We start from the raw sequence: 18,605 nt of genomic DNA, 5'->3' as shown, positions 1-18,605 counted from the left end.
GGGAGAAGGATAAGTTTTTAACTACGTTTTATGGGTTGTCGTGAGCCGCTCGGAGTCCTTGTATGAAATAGGTGGCTATGCAAATAAATAAATAAGTCCACGACTCGGGGGGGCTGCCAGCATCAAAAGAAAATATAGAAGGATTTTTTAAAAAATAGAAAAAACAAGAACAGCACACATAAAACAGCAGCCAAGATAAAAACAGATCCATCAGTCACAAGTTAATACGACCAACGTATGGGCTCAGCCCCCCCTCCTGAGACCCAGGCCTGTTTTTTATGTCTCTCTCCGCTTTCCTCCCATCAACTCTTCCATTCCTTCTGCTGGGAGATTAATTCATCTTCTCATACATTTTAATACAGGATTTCTGTTTTCTCTTCCGGCAGTCATTCTACCTTCACATTTATTCTTTTTGCAATTCTTTCCTGCTGAGCCCATTTTTTTCCCAATATCCAACTTGGACAATTCCAGAAAAGTGTCCCACATTTGGAACCTCAGATCTGTCTTGTAACCTCCATGAATTCTCTCAAGCTAATCAAACCAATGTGTTTTTAGATTCATAAACATTCCTTTGCCATGTGTATCTACAGGCTTATCCTCAAACGTGTGTTCCCAGCAGTGAAACATTTTCTAGGCAGTGACTTCCCAAATAATCCCCCTTCTCCTTCATTCTTGGATCTCTGAGTGACCCAGTCACTTTTTCTGTCCTCTGTGCTCTCCTTTCTGTTCATTTATTCATATCACGTAGCAGAATAATTTTACCCCAGGTGACATTAATTCAAAATATTGCATAGTTCTTCCTAAAACTCATATGTGATTCTTTCATTATCACTATTCACTAGAGCAGTGTTTCTCAACCTTGACAACTTTAAGATGTGTGGACTTCAACTCCCAGAATTCCCCAGCCAGCACAGCACAGCTGGCTGGGGAATTCTGGGAGTTGAAGTCCACACATCTTAAAGTTGCCAAGGTTGAGAAACACTGCACTAGAGCCTTATATGCAACCTTCACTAGCCTGTGGGATCTTACTTTCATAGCCAGTTACAACCTAGATGACCCCAATTCAAATTTTCTGACATACCTTTTAGCCCCTCCATTCATAAATCAACCTTTATTTTTAGTCTGTTGCAAGTTTCCATCAATCTCATTCCCCAAGATCAGACCACCTTCGTTCAGATTTATTGCCCCTGTTCCCTTTTCCTAATTTCACAGACATACACAACATTTCTCTTTTCTTTCTTTGATTTCATACACGGATTCATGCTCTGAACCATTCTCTCATCTTATGTTCCTTATACCATGATGGTCCCCAGGTGGGACCATAAACATCTTTGCCACCCATTATGGCTTTGGTTAATGGATGTTTTCACGTAATGCTTTTTTAGTAAAATAGAGAAGGTATAGACCAGGTTACCAGTCTTAGTCACACCTATGCCACACACAGCATTCTCTGCTTAGAGAAAGGACTGATCCAGTTATTTGGGCCAGGGTGACACAAACACAACCACAGCCCAGTTTTGGTTGATTGATGAGTTGATTGATTGATTGAGTGACTGATTGCTGTCAGGTTGCTGTCAACTCTTAGCAACCACATAGACAGATCTTCACCAGGATGATCTGTACTCAACCTGGTCCTTCAAGCCTTCCAACAGTGCACCCATCACCACCATAGATGAGTCCTTGTTGCTGGTCCTCCTCTTCTTCTTTTTCCTTCCACCTTTCCCAGGATGATGGACTTCTCAAGGGAGCTGGGTCTTTGCACTGAAGGGTTGACAGTGTGCCATCAGGTCAAGCTGACTCTTAGCAACCCATAGACAGACCTTTTCCAGGGTGATCTCTCCCCAGCCTGGCCCTTCAGGCCTTCCAACTGTTCACCTGTCACCCTTTAATTGAGTCCCTTTGTCTTTCTGCTGGTTGCCCTCTTCTTTTCCCTTCCACCTTTCCCAGCACTGTAGACTCTCAAGGGAGCTGAACCCTTCCATAATGTGCCCAAAGTTGGATCATGTGAGCCTGGTCCTTTCTGCCTCGGGTGAGAACTCTGGGTTGAGTTGTTCCAGGATCCATCAGGTTGTTTTCTTGGCAGTCCACAGTCTTCTCAGGAGTCTTCTCCAACACCCAAGTTCAAAAAAGTCCAACTTCCATAGAAGGTCGCAGGGAAGACTGTGGCTTGCAAAGTTTTGATCGCTGAAGATACAGACCCATCATGGCATCTGGATATCTTTTCCAAGGCCTTCATGGCTGCTCTTCCAAGTACTAGTCTGTGTTGTATTTCTTGACTCTGGTTCTTTCACTGTTGATAGTCAATCCTAAAAGGCAGGAACTTCCTTCTATAATCCCAAACAGGATTCAGGCTGTTCTATGCAAACTAAGATCTCTAATCTTGCAAGCCAATATATCATTGCTTGAACCCCACCAATTAATAGGCACGTGAGTGGACAGACCGTTGCTGTTAATTTGTGATACAGTTAAGGACGCAGCCGCCAGAGAAGCCTTGTCCGCTGCATCAGTTGGCAATCCCGTGCGGGAGGGGGATGTTCCCTGAAGAAATCAGGCCTCCAACATCTAAGGAAGGGAGAGGCCAGACCTGGGGGAGGCGGGGCGGGGGGGTTGGAGGAGCACAGGGAGCATCCAATGCCGTGTTCACCAAGTGCTCCTCCTCCAGGAAAAGAGGCTGATAGGTTTCATTTCTTTGCTATTTTTGGAGTCTCCTAATTGGTGCCAGATGAGCTGAGCCGAAAGAGAGAGCTGGATTAGTGAGTTTGCCGAGCGTGCGAGGGGGTGGGGGTGCGTGTGCAAGACACTCTTGGCCCTGCTTGATCCTGCAGCTGTTCTTTCTTGAAACAATAGGACATGCTTTCAGCCACCCGGCAAATATTTCCCCTTTACGCCTCTTGGAAGTTTGGGGTTTCTCTGTCAAGAAGCCTGAGACTCTTGGTTATGCAAACATCCATTAAAAAACAAAAGTTTGTTTGTTCAAACCAAGTGAAATATCCTTTTCAGCTTATTTTCCCAAGGCCCGAATCCCACCTACTCGAAGGAAGTCCCTAGTGATTTCTTCTTAGATCAATTTATTGGCCTGCAAGCTTCCAATGCAGGGGTTTCTTCCGAGCTCTTTCTACCCCAGAATATAATAAAAGAAAAAAAAAGACCAACCAGAATGGCAGGGCCTGGCTGACACTCAGCAAGATTGGCCCGGGTTGCACTTTGGATGGGAGACCACAAGGAAATCACGGGGCTGCAGGCTAGGCCAGAAAGTCAAAAATTATTCCGGAAAAAAGCGGTGACAAAAAGAGGACACAGATGTGCCCATGAAGTCAACAGAATTGACTCCAAAGTCTCTGGTTTGACTTGAAAGAGACCCTACTTCAAAAGAAGAAATAGATTCCCCACCTCTTCTTTCTTGAGCAATGTTGGGTGGGGTACCACGTGGGGAAGGCTTGGACTAGCATCGGAAAGATATAAATCCAACGAAGACATAAAAGTCAACAACTAACCCACGGTGGCTGAATGTTTGCTTTCAGCCTGAGGTATCTTTCCTAGTTAGCATGGTTTCTTCTGATTGGACCTCCCTGCAAACTTTGGCAGGAAATGTCTTGCTCAGAGCCTCTGTATGGGGGGGGGGGGGTCAAAAAAGTCAAGATGACATCTGGGACCATGCAACTGAAGCTCACCCCTTTTTAATCTATATCACATGTGTGATGCCGATAAAAAGGAGGCGGGCTTGAACGGCATGATCGAGGACACCATCTTGACTTTTTTGACCCTCCCTGTGGACACCTCTGGCCCGTCCTCTGCCCCCTCCAGGCTGCGGACTGGCTGAAGACATGTGTGGGGGGAGGAACAGGCGATCCATTTTGTTCCCTTTTTCCATCAAAGGAAGAGGGGATGTTCATTACTCCAAGAGCTACCGTAGTTCCTGGGTGGGGCACCCTTGAATCCCGCGGCTTCCCGCTTTCCGACGGGGCCGTGGGGGGACGGCCGGGGGCGTCGCTCGGCCCCCGGTCTCCTCTGCGCTCCGAGGCCGGCGGAAGGGAGAGAGAAAGTTCTGCACCCAACGGGAGGTCCTTCTCGGCAGCTTCAGCCTCGGAGGGCAGCAGACCCGCGTCGTCTGGAACCAGTTAGCTTGAGCTAATGAGACGCTGGAAATGAAGTCACAGTTAATTAAGAGGAAATAAAGACACTTCAGAAGAATGCTAAAAAAGTGGCCCGGGCTGTTTTTTTTAAACGAACTCATAATTCAAGCAAGGTGGCTTCAGGGATGCGCTATGCTACGTAGGCAAGGGGATCGCTTTCTGCAGCCCACAAGCCCAGTGGGGCAACCTGGAGACCGGTCCCTGGCGGGCTGCAGACCTTGGGCTCCTCTGGAGGGTGCCCAAAGGGCGCGTGATCCGCCTCGCTCTGATTATGACTGCCATAATATTATTATTATTATTAATATTATGGCAATTATTATCATCATTACTGCAGTAATAATCATTGTGCATGATTACAGTGCACTGTAAATAAACCATATGATTGAATAGTAAATAATAAGTAACAGTATTATATTATTTATTCATCAATACGAGTATTTATTACTTAGGTTTAATAAATAATAATAATAATATATTGCTGTATTATTACATTAAAACAATGAAATGTCTTGGCATGAACAATCCCCGTTCATCTGGAGGGTGCCTAAAGGGTGTGCGATCTGCCTTGCTACGATTATTATTGCAATAATATTATTAATATTAGGGCAATTATTATTATTACAATAATAATTATTGTACATGATTACAATGCATTGGAAATAATACGTGTTTAAATAGTAAATAATAAGTAACAGTATTATATTATTTTGTTCAATAGAAGTATTTCTTATTTAGAATTAATAAATAATAATATATTGCCATATCATTACATTGAAACGATGAACTGTCTAACTGTCTGTTAATAATTATGTCATATTGCCAATATTATTAACTATGAATGTTGAATTATTATAATATTATTATTATGGGTAATTGCAATTAAATTCAATCTGGTAGGAGCCTAATAATTCAAGTCCTAACCAAGGACCTAAGAATGATTAAGGAAGCATCCGAGGATATAGGCAGTTCCTAGCAGGAACTGCTAGGATTTTTTGTAAAATTAGGGTATTCGGGTCTGATAAATCCAACATTTCCAGATATTGAGGGAGACCTTTAGGCATTGCTTGGAAGGCTCCAACCACGATTGGTATTTCTTTTTCCATAAGCATTCAACTTTGATCTGCAAGTCCCGGTATTTCATAATTTTTTTGGATTGCTTTTCCTCAATCCGAGCACCACCCAGTATAGCCACATCAATGAACCAGACTTTCTTCTTTTCAAAGTCTGTTAGATCGATCAGGCATGTTACGAACACGGTGCCTGTCTGTTGGGATCTCAGCGTCCCATGAGATCTTAGCCCGCTCCTTTTCCAAAGCCTTCCCCGCTGGAGGGTCCCCGCGGTTCTTGCTGCATTCAGACCCAAATCTCTGGCAACGTTTCCAAGGAATAATTTGGGCGACTCAGTCATGCCGCTGCTTAGAGTCCGTTTGTGAAATTTTGCTGCAGCCACTGATCGAATGATCAGCGGTTTCATCCTTTTCAGCCTTTTCAAGGCTGGCTGGGGAATTCTGGGAGTTGAAGTCCACCCATCTTAAAGTTGCCAAGGTTGAGGAACCCTGTTCTAGAGCCTTCAAGTGTCAACCATGCATTGGCTTGTTCTTCCAATCAACAAATCAGTTTTCAATTTTCTTTTCTAGGCTCAGCCTTCACCTTAGTTCTTTTCAAAACTTTCCTCGATTGACTTCCTTCAATAAGGGCTCTTCAGGTTTCTTGATGTAGTCATTCAAGTCATGCTTTTCTTCCTCCACAGTTGGTTTTACCTGTAGGAGTCCTCTGCCCCCTTCGGCTCTTGTCAAATACAGCCGATCAATATCACTTTTTGGGTGCAAAGCATGGCGCATTGTCATTCGTTTTCTTGTTTTCCGATTCAAGTTATGGAGTTCCATCTGGGTCCAGTCAACTCTTCCAGCCGTATATCGAATAACGGGACTGCCTGGGTATTGATAGCTTTAATGATGTTTCCACCTTTAACTTGGATTTCAAAATTTTTCGAACTTGTTTGACGTATTTGGTAGAAGTACTTTCTTTAATTTGGTTCTGTAATACATCGAGAGCTTCCAAAACTCCCAGATATTCATAGTCTTCTTCTGGGGCTACTGCCTTTATCAAATCGTCTTCCTCAAGCTGGATTCCATCATCTTCAACAATTTCGCCTGCCTTTACGGCTTTCCAATGTCTTTGCTGAATTCTTTTGTGCTTTTGAACAGGGAATCCAGTTCAGCCTTCGTTTTTCCAAATCATTTTAAATCATCCATAGAGAGTAAAGGCGAAATTTGTCATCCTTTTTTAGCCAATTCATATCCGCAGTTTGTCTTCTTCAAAACAGTGGTCAATGGGACCATTGATTGTGGAAAAAGTAAAGACGGTAAGCAGTCACCTTGGAAAATTCCCCGTTTGATATCGACTTCTCCTGACTCTTTCCCGTTAGCCGTCAGCTTCGTTCGCCAAAGCTTCATTGAAATATTCATCAATTGCCAAAGATTTCTGCCGATTCCAAAAATGTGGAGACATTTCTCAATCCCGCTATGGGAAACAGAATTGAATGCCTTTTTATAACCTATCCAAGCCATAAACAAATTGTTCTTTTTTTTTAAATTCTTCAAAACCAACTTGCCAATCAATCACTGGTCCTTCGTTCCCCTCGAATTTGTGCAGCACCCTTTTTCTTCTATGGGGAGTAAATCGCTCCTTTTCAAATAGCTATAGATTTGATTTGCAATGAGGCCCGTAAGTAGCTTGCATAGGGTTGGCAAACAAGTCATGGGTCTGTAGTCTCCAGGCGTATTTCCCTTCTTGTCCTTCTGAATTAGGCATGTTCTTCCAGTTGTTAGAGGATGACGATGATGATTCTGAGGGCAGTGTGGCACAGTGGTTAGGGTTAAGGTTGCCGGAAGAATAGACAGGCCTGGTTTCGAGTCCATCCACAGCCATGGAAACTCCCTGGGTGACCTTGATGTTTGATGACATTTGGTATTTGATTCCCAGTTGGAAGGACTCATCCATGTTTTACTCAGGAAGCATTATCTGGTACAAAGGGGGAAGTTTTTTTGCAGCCTTTGGAACTGCAGTCTCTCTTAAATCCAAGAAATGCACCCGAAGGAAGGAAGGAAGGAAGGAAGGAAGGAAGGAAGGAAGGAAGGAAGGAAGGAAGGAAGAACCATAGAAAGCTCCAACATTTTTTTAACTGGCCTGTTTGCTCTCGAAGGAGTGTGCAAGCCCTCTGATCCTCCACCGGATTTGACAGTCGGTCCAGAGATACCTGGTTCCCATCTGTTAAACCTTCCTGCATTTTCCCACTTCTTCTTCCCACCCCAAACCCATTAGCAGAAAGGCCTAATTGTTTTAGAATGCCTTTTAATTGATCGCACTAGGAGCCTTCCATCTGGAACAATTTGCGTTCCTCTCAATTTGCCTTTCTTCCGGTACTAAATTTGTTCCATCCCGTTTCTGCCTGTTTGGGACGTTAAAAAAACAATTGAAAAATGTTTGCATAACCATTCCTAATGCATCTTTTCTGCAAAAAATCATGTCGGCCTGAGCACTTCGGTGCAGGTTGGCCAGATATCTGAAACCCGTTCTAGCATTGCATTAAGGATGGGACTGTTTTAGGCTCAGATTTATCCCCTCCTGTAGAAATTTGCTTTCTCAGGCCAATATACTGTGCAGGGTTGTCGCTGTAGAGAGGAAGTGGAGAAGGGGATCTTATGGGCATTTACAACAGTGTTTCTCAACCTTGGCAACTTGAAGATGGGTGGACTTCAACTCCCAGAATTCCCCAGCCAGCACAGCTGGCTGGGGAATTCTGGGAGTTGAAGTCCACCCATCTTCAAGTTGCCAAGGTTGAGAAACACTGTCTTAGAGAAAGGGTGGAATATAAATTTACCCTAAGAGTAAATTCCTCGGCTGCCCGTTTCTCCAGCAACATTTGTGATTAGCCCTTATGGCTACCAAGAGCTGTTTTAATACAGTTGCAGGCCTCGGGTCATCTGATACTTACTTTTCACTTACAAAAGAATTGAAAATTTCACACAGACGCACCAGTAGCGTTGAGCGTTTGGCTATCGTTTCGTCTGCTATGAGTTTTCTTTTTTCTTCCTATCAACTCCTGCAGCCTTTAATATCCACTCTTGAGTTCATCTCTCTCCTTCCCCTGTTTTCTCCTGATCACCGACGTCCCTAAATGTATAGTTGTGGTTCTGTCTGGCTTGGGGTGTTTGGCTCAGCCCCGTCGGCATGGAAAAGCTGGTTCTTTTAGGGTCTGCGTTTCTAAAACCACCCAGAGTTGCGGAGAGTCGGGTGGCCAATCCGTTTAATAAATAATAAAATAAAATAATTATTTGGAATACCCGTTCCTTGCTTTGTTTGACGCGGGCGTTTTTCTGCAGGAGGTCCACATAACTCTTTCCAGCTTCAGAGACGCGTTCAGGCAGAGCGTCACGCTTCGAAAAGTAGAAGGTGGCCCCAAATCAAAACTCAGTTTAAGTGAATAGCATGAACTCCTCTTAATAAGGTTAACCTGCAGTCCTGTACTGAACAAATAAGTCGCGTCCTGTTAAAGAAAATTAAAAAGCGACCTGCAGTTTGCTAATGATTTGGGGAAGCAGGTTACGCACCGGAATGAAGCTAAGTCGACCAAACCAATTATGATTTCAGCACAGGCGTGCAGGGTCCCTTTTCCCAATTTTTCATTATTATTGAATTGTTTAGAGAGGGTGAAAACGTACATTTGTCTTGAATGGAACTCTGGACTGGTTTAGTGACGTTTTCGCTTCGTTCCCTGGCTTTGCCGAGGGCCCCTGTTGGAATCACTCTGTGATCCTGATCGGCCAGAATCCCATTGCCTGGAAGATTTTAAAGCAAAAACAATGTTATTTATATATAGCAATTTATATAGCCACCCATCTCAACAATGCAACTTCAGGTGGGTAACAAAAATTAAAATGCAATAGAAAATATAGATAGATGATAGACAATGAGAGAGAGAGAGAAAGAGAGAGAGAGTCCTCGTTTAGCCACCATAATTGGGACTGACAACTCAGTCATAAAGTGAAGTGGTGGCTCAGTGAAACTGTGGCCGTGCTTATGATCTGACTTCAGCTTTCCTTGGCTTTGCAGACCTGCGAAGGTCATAAGCGTGAGGATGGGTCGCCAAGTGACTTTTTCATCACCGTCATAACTGTGAACAGGCACTAAACGAGGCAGTCGCTAAATGAGGACTCCCTGTAGTATATAAAAGTATCGTTCGCACCCAACTAATCCAAAGGGGCTCCCAAAAACCCCATTCACCAACAACATGGGCTCGACTACTCAACCAGCCCCCGTGCCATACTGCAAACGTGGCTGAACGCAAAGCCCCGACACAGAGAGATCCGTCAGAAGTGATGTGGGAGAATTCCGCAGAGGGGGCCGGCTGAGAATTCTGGAAATTGTAGTCCATGGTAGGGAAGGTAGACTATTGGACCCTCTTGGAGGGGACTCTTTTCAAAACGGAGGTTAGAAAGCTGCTTAACAGATACATTGGGGCATTTTTTCTTTTCTTTTACTGTTTTCGACTTTTAGTGGTATAAGCCACTCAGAGTCAGTGGAGGCCAGGTGGCCTCTAAGTCCAATAAAATAAAACAAAATAATAAAACAAAATAAATATAAATATAAATACAGTGTTTCCTATGGCAAGGGGTGAATTACATAATCTTAGCTTTATCTTCCAGCTCTGTGACTATATGACCTCTCTGTTATTAAAATAGCATGACATTTTTTTCTGAATACTCCTACCAAGCTATTTGACTTTGTGTATCAAAAACAGCCAGAGCTTTCATCACACCATTGCCTCCACCATCTTGACTTTTTTGACCATGCTCCGCAGACGCCCCTGCTCTGCTTGTTTTCTCGGTGCAACCCTTGGCTTAGGTTACCCTGGAAGGGGGCTTCCCCACCCAAGTTGCTTCGTTTTGATTTTCAGAGGCCCGGCCCCAAACCGGTCCCCACCAGCCTGCAGTTTGCTCGCTCGCTCGCTTGCTTTTAAATTTAGCTCCTGGATGAAAGGCCTCCAGAAGGGCAAGCCCTCAACATTTTCTTGGAGACCTCTGCAAACATGACATTTGGAGAAGGCGGTGGAGGTGACGCCACCCCAAAGCGAGACCTCGAAAGGGAGGAAGGGAGGTCAACAAACCCACTGCCCACTTTTCTGAATTAGGAGTCTGTGTGGACCATCTTTGGGGGAAAAACAGGGACAACTTGTGGAAAAGGAGGGAGTGAGAAAATGTGCCCAAGCTGATTATTAACAGCATCGGTCTCCCTGTCTTCTTCTAGGCGTCGTTAGCCTCTTCCCACCTTTCCCCCTCCTTCTTTTCCCTCCTAATAAATCCATCTTTTATTTGCCCGAGCAAACCGCCCTGTCAAAATCGGATGGGTTCAATCGAAACATACTTGTGTATGTTTGCAACACCTCATTGCGTGGACAGCGTCCAACTCGCACTCGGCACCCCCTTTGACGTTGCGAAAGACGTTTCCCGTCTTTGATGCTCAGCATCTTTGTGCTCCTTGGCGTTTCCTTGGCTTGAGAGAAGAAGAAGAGCCAGCAGGGCAACTGGAGTCGATCCAGATGGGCTGGAATTGTGGAAGTTCTAGATCCGACACATGGATGTACCGATCTGTGGAAGGAATATCTAGAGCAGTGTTCCTCAACCTTGGCCACTTGAAGATGGGTGGACTTCAGCTCCCAGAATTCCCCAGCCAGCATGGCTGGCTGGGGAATTCTGGGAGTTGAAGTCCATCCATCTTCAAGTGACCAAGGTTGAGGAACACTGCTCTAGATCCTTTCGCCACAGCTGTCCACCCATCTTGGATTTAGTAGAAAATCCCAGCATGAAATGGACCGTCCTCATTATTGTCCCTTCTCCTACCTCTGTCCCAGTTCCTCCTTTTCCCTGGACTTTCCCTGAAGGTCACGGGTTCCAAAGCCGACAGATCTGGCAATTGGTTGGTGGCCGGAGAAGGGGGAAGAGACCGTTTGAACGCTAGCCCAGCAGAGGCTAACTTAAGCCTGTGTCACCTGGAAATTTTGAGTAAAAATATGACGTCCTGGAAGAAGGCCATTTCAAACCACGTCTCCACCATTGCCAAGAAAAGTACACAGATGTGTACTGGGAAGTCAAGCTTGACACAGGGGAATCTTTCCCTTAATCATATTAGCTGTGTTTAATTTATTTACATTCCTATTTGAACTAAATCATATTTAGTTGGGGCCCGGGTCCACCCATTTCTCCGGCCTGGCATCGCCCACTGGTTGGAATGGGATCTTCTGATGCAGTCTCCAGATGTGATCCTTGGAGCAGCAAGAGACGGGCAGTGCCATTCCGGCAATGCCAGCGACTCCAGCTGTTTCTCCTTTGATGCGGAGCGCATGGGCATTCATCTGCCATGAGTAAGATGGCGCCTGGCTTATGCCTTGCCCCGCTGGTCCTTCCCTCCTGCCTGAGGTCCAACCCTCCACGTTGGTGACTTCTGGGCTTGTAAACTTGGGAAAACCATTTCAGCCTCGCAGCTTCCAAATCTCAGGCGTGGTGACTCACTTGCCCCATCCCAACCTCTGGAGCAGAGCCTTGAGGGAGGCAGCCAAGTCCTGCGTGTGCTTGGCGATACCTTTGCAAGGCAAGATCTGAAGTCAAGGCAGAAACTTCCCTGTAATCTGGCTTCCCACACAAAGAGCTACTGAATGGCCCTGGAAGCCAACTTCACCAGGGCAGCCGGATCTCGTGATGTGGCAAAGCCCATCTTAGTGTGGCAAGCAAAACTTTCTCACGTAGCTCTCTCGTTCATGGCTGTGGATCTTCTTTCTCTCTCTCTTTCTCTCTCTCTTTCTCTCTCTCTTTCTTTCTTACTTTTTCTTCTTTTTCTTTCTTTCTGTCTTCCTTTTTCTGTCTTCCTTTCTTTTCTTCTTTCTTCTTTCTTTCTTTCTTCTCACCCTCTTTCTTTCTGTCTCTCTCCCTCTCTTACTTCCTTTCCTTTCCTTTCATTCTTTTTTCCTTCCTTCCTTCCTTCCTTCCTTCCTTCCTTCCTTCCTTCCTTCCTTCCTTCCTTCCTTCCTTCCTTCCTTGCATCCATCTTCCCTTCCCTTCCCTTCCCTTCCCTTCCCTTCCCTTCCCTTCCCTTCCCTTCCCTTCCCTTCCCTTCCCTTCCCTTCCCTCCCCTCCCCTCCCCTCCCTTCCCTTCCCTTCCCTTCCCTTCCCTTCCCTTCCCTTCCCTTCCCTTTTTCCTTTACTTCTTCTGAAATATTTTGGGCCGCTCTGTCCCGTTTCTTTCCAAGCACGGCTTGTCCTTCCTGTCATAGACTGACCGCAACGGCACACCGCATCCCGCCTGCGGTCGCCACTGCCTCGTTGAGAGTGCCAGCCTAACCTTGGGATGATTTATACTCTGCCCTGCTAGACAAACACCTTGGGACCTTGTTTGGATCCTGTTTCCCTGCCAGGGTGCAGATGGTTTTAATGTGCTCCTCATGGGGAGCAGGAGTTGAGTCAAGCACAAAACATGGAGAGGGGAAAGAAAGAGAGGGAAGGAGCGAAACCTTGAGAACAGCAAAATCTCAGTCTGGCACTCTGAAATGTGGCCTAATTTAAACGTTGAGACTGACGTGATAATCAAATAAAGGGAGCCATGCTGGGTGGAACCAAAAAACGAAGCTGGTCCCTACCCATGGCGAAGGACAGCCTTGCTACATATTCTGCGTGGCATTCTTATGCATCCGCCATCAAGCAGCAAAGAAGTGGACTCAAAGAAAGAATTAAAAAACCAGCAATGAGCATATTTACACTGTACTTATCCAGGCAGTGTAAAAACCAGAACTTACCTTCCACATCCAGAGCATCTTAGTCAGAATTCCATTTCTAGAAAAACACACCCGCAACCTGAATAGTGGGCTTAAAAGGGACAGCTCGTGGAAAGAGAGGCACGCACTTGCTTTGGTCAACTTTACACTGCCGCCGAAAACATCCTGTTCGCTGATCTGCTATACAGTATTTCCAGTGGTGAGCTAACGCTGATCGGAGCTTCTAGAGAGAAAATTTCACAGATGAGCCCAGCCCGTCTGAACACCAACGGCATGCCCGGTCAGAAAAATGTTTGGGGTGGCACGTTCATCTGTTTATTTAGTAGTCTGGCTGGAAGGAGACTTTCTTGGGCAATCCTTGTTCATAAATGGTAAACGATGGGCTGAGATCAGTGTTTCAGCACCGTCAAGATGGGTGGACTTCAATGCCCAGAATTTGTGGCATAATTTCAGCTTTTGTAAAGGTGCAACAAGCCACGATTCTCTGTTCTAATGTGGCAAGTGGAGAGAAAGGAAGTGTTGTTACGTTGCACAGTTGTTAAGTGTGGAATGTTCCCGTGTATATATCTGCAGAATCTCTAGGTCACTAGCCATGGGTTTTGACTGGACTAGTCACATTTCTCTGCAGTGACCTGTGTCTGTCCTCCCATCACAGCCCAACTTTCTCATTTTTGTCTTGCAGACGGTTTCTGTGCCCCCGAGTGGGACAACCTCATTTGTTGGCCTGAAGGGGCCCCAGGAAAGGTGGTATCCATGCCCTGTCCAGATTATATCTATGACTTCAACCATGATGGTAAATTCATTCATTCATTCATTCATTCATTCATTCATTCATTCATTCATTCATTCCTTTTAAATGGCTGCCGATCTCAACAAGTGACTCTGGGCAGCAAACAAAATTAAAATAAAATAAAAACAATTGCAAAAATTAAAAGGCATAGCAGCCAAGACAATAGCATATCCCATAATACGCTAATACAGCACAGCCATGTGGAAAGTTAGACAGCAAAGTTGTGCCGATTCTTCAAACCTTGCCAATCCCTTCCTAGTCCAAAACATCTGGAGAACATGGTGTTGGGTGTTGATCTCCAGTACTGAAAGACTGGGAAACCTGAATGGAGGACTCTCGATCTATCTGATCTATCTATCTATCTATCTATCTATCTATCTATCTATCTATCTATCTATCTATCTATCCATCCATCCATCCATCCATCCATCCATCCATCCATCTCTAACATCTGTCTATCTATCATCTAGCTATCATCTCTGTCACTCTTCATCTATCTATCTATCATCAATCTGATCTATCCATCCATCCATCCATCCATCCATCCATCCATCCATCTATCTCTAACATCTGTCTATCATCTAGCTATCATCTCTATCTCTGTCACTCTACATCTAACTATCTATCATCTATCTGATCTATCTATCTATCTATCCATCCATCCATCCATCTCTAACATCTGTCTATCTATCATCTAGCTATCATCTCTGTCACTCTACATCTATCCATCTATCCATCTATCCATCTATCCATCTATCCATCTATCCATCTATCCATCTATCCATCTATCCATCTATCCATCTATCCAATACATGTATAAGGCCCCCCAACTCTGTAGTGACTCTGGGCAGCGTGCAATCATAAAAACAAATTAAAAACAACCACCAATAGTAGATAGGGAAGATCTCCTCTGCCAGACAGAGCTAAGTTATATTGCCACAAATTTCAGGCTTGCCAGTGAAACAGCCCAATTTTCCAGCCAGGAATCCCCCTGCCTCTCTTGGTCTGTTTACACCTCCAGGTTCAAAAACTCAAGTGCAGAGCAGAGCAAAGAAAAGGTATAGAAAGTAATCAAAGTAGAATTGATGATCAGCAGAGTTAAGAGGGTGGCACATGTAAAAAATGTGCCACCATCTTAACTTTTTCGACCCCTTTGGCTGTTATCCCCTAAGCTGCCTTTCTTTCCAGCTCCAATCTAGAGGGCCATCACCCTGCCCTAAAAGAAAAGGGGTCAGCCTTGATATTTGGGCACCAACATCAAGAGTCTCCGGGAGTCGGGGGGTGTACAAATTTAAGAAATAAGTAAATAAATTGACCGGCCACAGGTGAGCAGCTAGACTGTAGGGTCTATATCTATATAGATAGAGAATTATATTTATACCTACAGATATACAGGTACATACCCTACAGCCTGGCTATCAAACGGCTCTGCATTGGCCAGGAGTGCTATCTGGATCTAGGTCCAAACTGAGATCCAGATTGAGATCATAGAGGTAAAGATAGATCATCTATATCTACTGTATAAAGATATATATGCCACAGCCCAGCTTTGGAAGATTCTGGATTGTCCAGGACTGATACCTAGATCAAGACCTAGACCTAGACCCATCTAGATGTAATGGATGGCACGAGCGGGGAGGATTCTGGAATGGAGGGTCAAGGTTGTCAGGAGGGGGGGAGGCGTTCCAGGGCAAGTCTCTCAGCCCGCAGCAGGAGTGTGGGAAGGCGAAGAGGACGAGGCTGGCCCCTCCGTAGAGCCTCACAGGGTATAGCCACCAGTTGCTTTAGCATAGGTTGAGCCTGGCAAGATTGATGTCAGGTCAAGAACAGCAACGGGCAAGCCAGTACAGTTCAGTTCCTTTATTAGCTCGCACCTAATGGACAGAATCTCGCCAGACTCAACCTATGCTAAAGCAACTAGTGGGACTCTAGGGAGGGGCCAGCCTCATCCTCATCATCTTCCCACACTCTTGTTGCGGGCTGTTGCAGGCACTTGCCCTCTCCCCCCTCCTGACCACCTTGAAGCTCCATTCCAGAATCTTCCCCACTCAGGCCATCCATTACACTAGATCTGTATAGTTCTATGGGTAGTTGTAAATGCAGGTATAGATCTAGGTAAAACTGTAGCTGAAGTTGTAGCTATGGGTATAACATAGATATATGCGAAGACCCAGTTCTCTTGAGAAGTCCATAATGCTGGGAAAGGAAGGAAAGAAAAGAAGAGAAGGGCCGGCAGAAGGTGGATGGACTTGATTCCAGTGGGAATGGGTGCACCATTGGAAGACCTGAAGGACCAGGTTAGGGACAGGAGAAAGTCTATCCGTGTGGTTTCTAAGAGTCCACACTGTCTTGATGGCACATAATCAATCAATGCAAAGACCTGGTTCCCTTGAGAAGTCCATAATGCTGGGAAAGGTGAAACGAAAGAGAGGAAGACAAGAGGACAACCAGCAACAATGGATGGACTCCATTACAATGGTGATGGGTGGGCTGTTGGAAGACCTGAAGGACTAGGTTGGGGGCAGATCATCATGGAGACGGTATCTATGTCAGTGTTGTCCAAACTTGGCCACTTTAAGATGAGTGACTTCAACTCCCAGAATTCCCCAGCCAGCATGGCTGGCTGGGGAATTCTGGGAGTTGAAGTCCATTCATCTTAAAGTGGCCAAGTTTGGACAACACTGATCTATGTGGTCGCTAAGAGTTGACACCAATTTGATGGCACGTCATCAATTAATCATCAATCAATAGCAGAGACAGGGATAGAGACGATACTGATATCAGTCCTGGCCAATCCAGAGTCCTCCCACAGCCAGCTGATTCCAAAGACCACAGATCCTGATGTTGGGCATCTGTCCTTCTGTGCCTCTAGAGGTGGCCATTGCCTGAGTACGCTGTCCATGGTAGTTCACCAGGTGCTCCTCGTTAAAATTTTCCAGGAAACTTTCCAACGATTTTTCACTTCTCACTTTTCTATTCATTATGTTCACTGTGGTGGTGCAGGTCGTTGTTAATTTATATTATTATTTCTACTCCCTCTTTATACCGTTTGCATTTTAATCTCCCCCTGGCAGTTTTGATGTTTTTTTCCCATAGCTTGTATACCACTGAGAATCGTAAGGCTGCAGTGGGATATAAAAATTCCGAGAAGAAATTAATATATTTGGCTGTCCCTGATGAAGGCCACCCTACCCTCTTGTTCTCAGAAGGCTTGAGAATGTCTTTCAGATTTCTCTGGGTCTGCAAACTCTAAAAGGACATTTTATGTCTACTTGGGCTTATTTTAATAAGAACCCCAGGAGCTGCTCAAGCGACAAGCAACAGCGTGCCCAAAACGCCATGCTTATTCATTTTTATTTATTTATGCAATTTCTCTACCCGACCGTCTTCATCCAAGTGACTCTGGGTGGCGATGCTTCCCACCCACCCTCTGCAAAAGGTGTTGGAAAAATAAAGTTATCACCTAGCAGGACTGAACACCTGGCGGGTGATGAAAGGGGAAGCTGCTGAGAGCAATTCGTACAGTAACATTTTATTGCTGGTCCCAGCTGGCTTCCCTTCTGAGCTCTGCAGAAAATGTCTCAGCGATCTTCTTTCAGTGGGAAGGAGGAGGATCTGCTTTTGAGATTCAATGCTAGGGCTATACAGGTCCCCTCGTCCGATCTCTGCCCAGGATCCATTTCAGCATCTCTGACAAAGGAGCATCGAGCCTTGGTTCCAAGACTTTCGGGGATGGAGGACTTTCCATTTCATGTGGCAGCCTGTTCCTCGGGCTGACAGTTGAAGCACTCAAGAGATGTTCCTCCTGATATCTACCTTAACCTCCTTCTTTGTAGCTTGAAGCCCTCAGTCCTGGTCCTGCCCACTCTTCCTTCTCCGGGGCCAGCCTTCCGATATTTGACAAAGAGAATTTTGCAGAGATTTGAAGGAAAAGGAGAAGAGGGTTTGAAAGAAATTCAGCGGGGAGATGGCATGTTCTTTCCCTTGCCCTGATTTAATCTTGAGATGGACGTGATTAAATCTTCTCTTCTCCTTGTCCGCTTCTCATTGTCCTTGGTTTCCCACCCTTCCATTTAATCCAAGAGAAGACACGGAGGGCTTTGTCAGACCAGGACGTGTGAACAGCCAGGGATGTTCCAGAGCAATGTTTTTCAAACTTGGCAACTTTAAGATGGGTGGACTTCAACTCCCAAAGCTGGCTGGGGAATTCTGGGAGTTGAAGTCCACCCATCTTAAAGTTGCCAAGTTTGAAAAACATTGTCCTCGAGGATTGGAAAACTAGACAGTGGCAAATTGCACCACCTGAAGCCATAGTCAGTCGAAAAACCCAAGAGAAATCTGAAAGAAATTCTCAAGCATCCTGAGAATAAAGCAGAAAAACCAAAGCCTCTTTTCCAGGGAAAGAAACGTCGACCTCTGCAGAACATCACCCTTCTGCCAGTTTAGAATCGTGGTCTGCCCCCCACTAGCTGAAATGATACAGGCCCTCCTACCACCCCGCAAACTCCTGGCCCGTTCCCACCCTCTTCTGCCCATTTGGGGGGACCCAGCCAAGACACAACCCTTCCTTGCAGCTGGACCAGGAGGTAGCCGAAGAAGGTTTGCACCCCCATTTCACTTCTCCTCTGCTCTTCTGCCCTCCCAATCAGGCTACGCCCATCGGCAGTGCGACTTGAACGGCAGCTGGGCAGTGGTGCCAAACCAAAACCGGACGTGGGCTAACTACACCGAGTGTGCCAAGTTTCTCACCATTGACACCCGGGAAAAGGTGAGCGGCCAGCTGGGTGCCAAGCGGAGGCGGGCACCTCGGTCTGAATGAGGTGCAGAGCGCGCGAGCCACGGCCAACTTTCACCC

At 45.6% G+C, this 18,605-nt stretch overlaps 1 protein-coding gene across 2 annotated transcripts in view; it reads left to right on the top strand.

Annotated features, from left to right (window-relative positions):
• The window catches only part of PTH1R (parathyroid hormone 1 receptor), a 109,273-nt gene that overhangs the window by 60,805 nt on the left and 29,863 nt on the right, over positions 1-18,605 (top strand). For both annotated transcript variants that reach the window (XM_088150732.1, XM_088150731.1), the window contains 2 exons: positions 13,643-13,753; positions 18,400-18,518. In XM_088150732.1, the coding sequence (XP_088006858.1) occupies positions 13,714-13,753; positions 18,400-18,518 (159 nt within the window). In that variant the 5' untranslated portion in view covers positions 13,643-13,713. The remainder of the gene's footprint in view (positions 1-13,642; positions 13,754-18,399; positions 18,519-18,605) is intronic.

This window comes from Python bivittatus, unplaced genomic scaffold (genome assembly GCF_059951505.1).
Source record: "Python bivittatus isolate LINGU-HERP-01145 unplaced genomic scaffold, Pbiv_v1 ctg000610_np1212, whole genome shotgun sequence".
Lineage (NCBI taxonomy): Eukaryota > Metazoa > Chordata > Lepidosauria > Squamata > Pythonidae > Python > Python bivittatus.
This window is presented reverse-complemented; position numbering and strand designations above follow the sequence as displayed.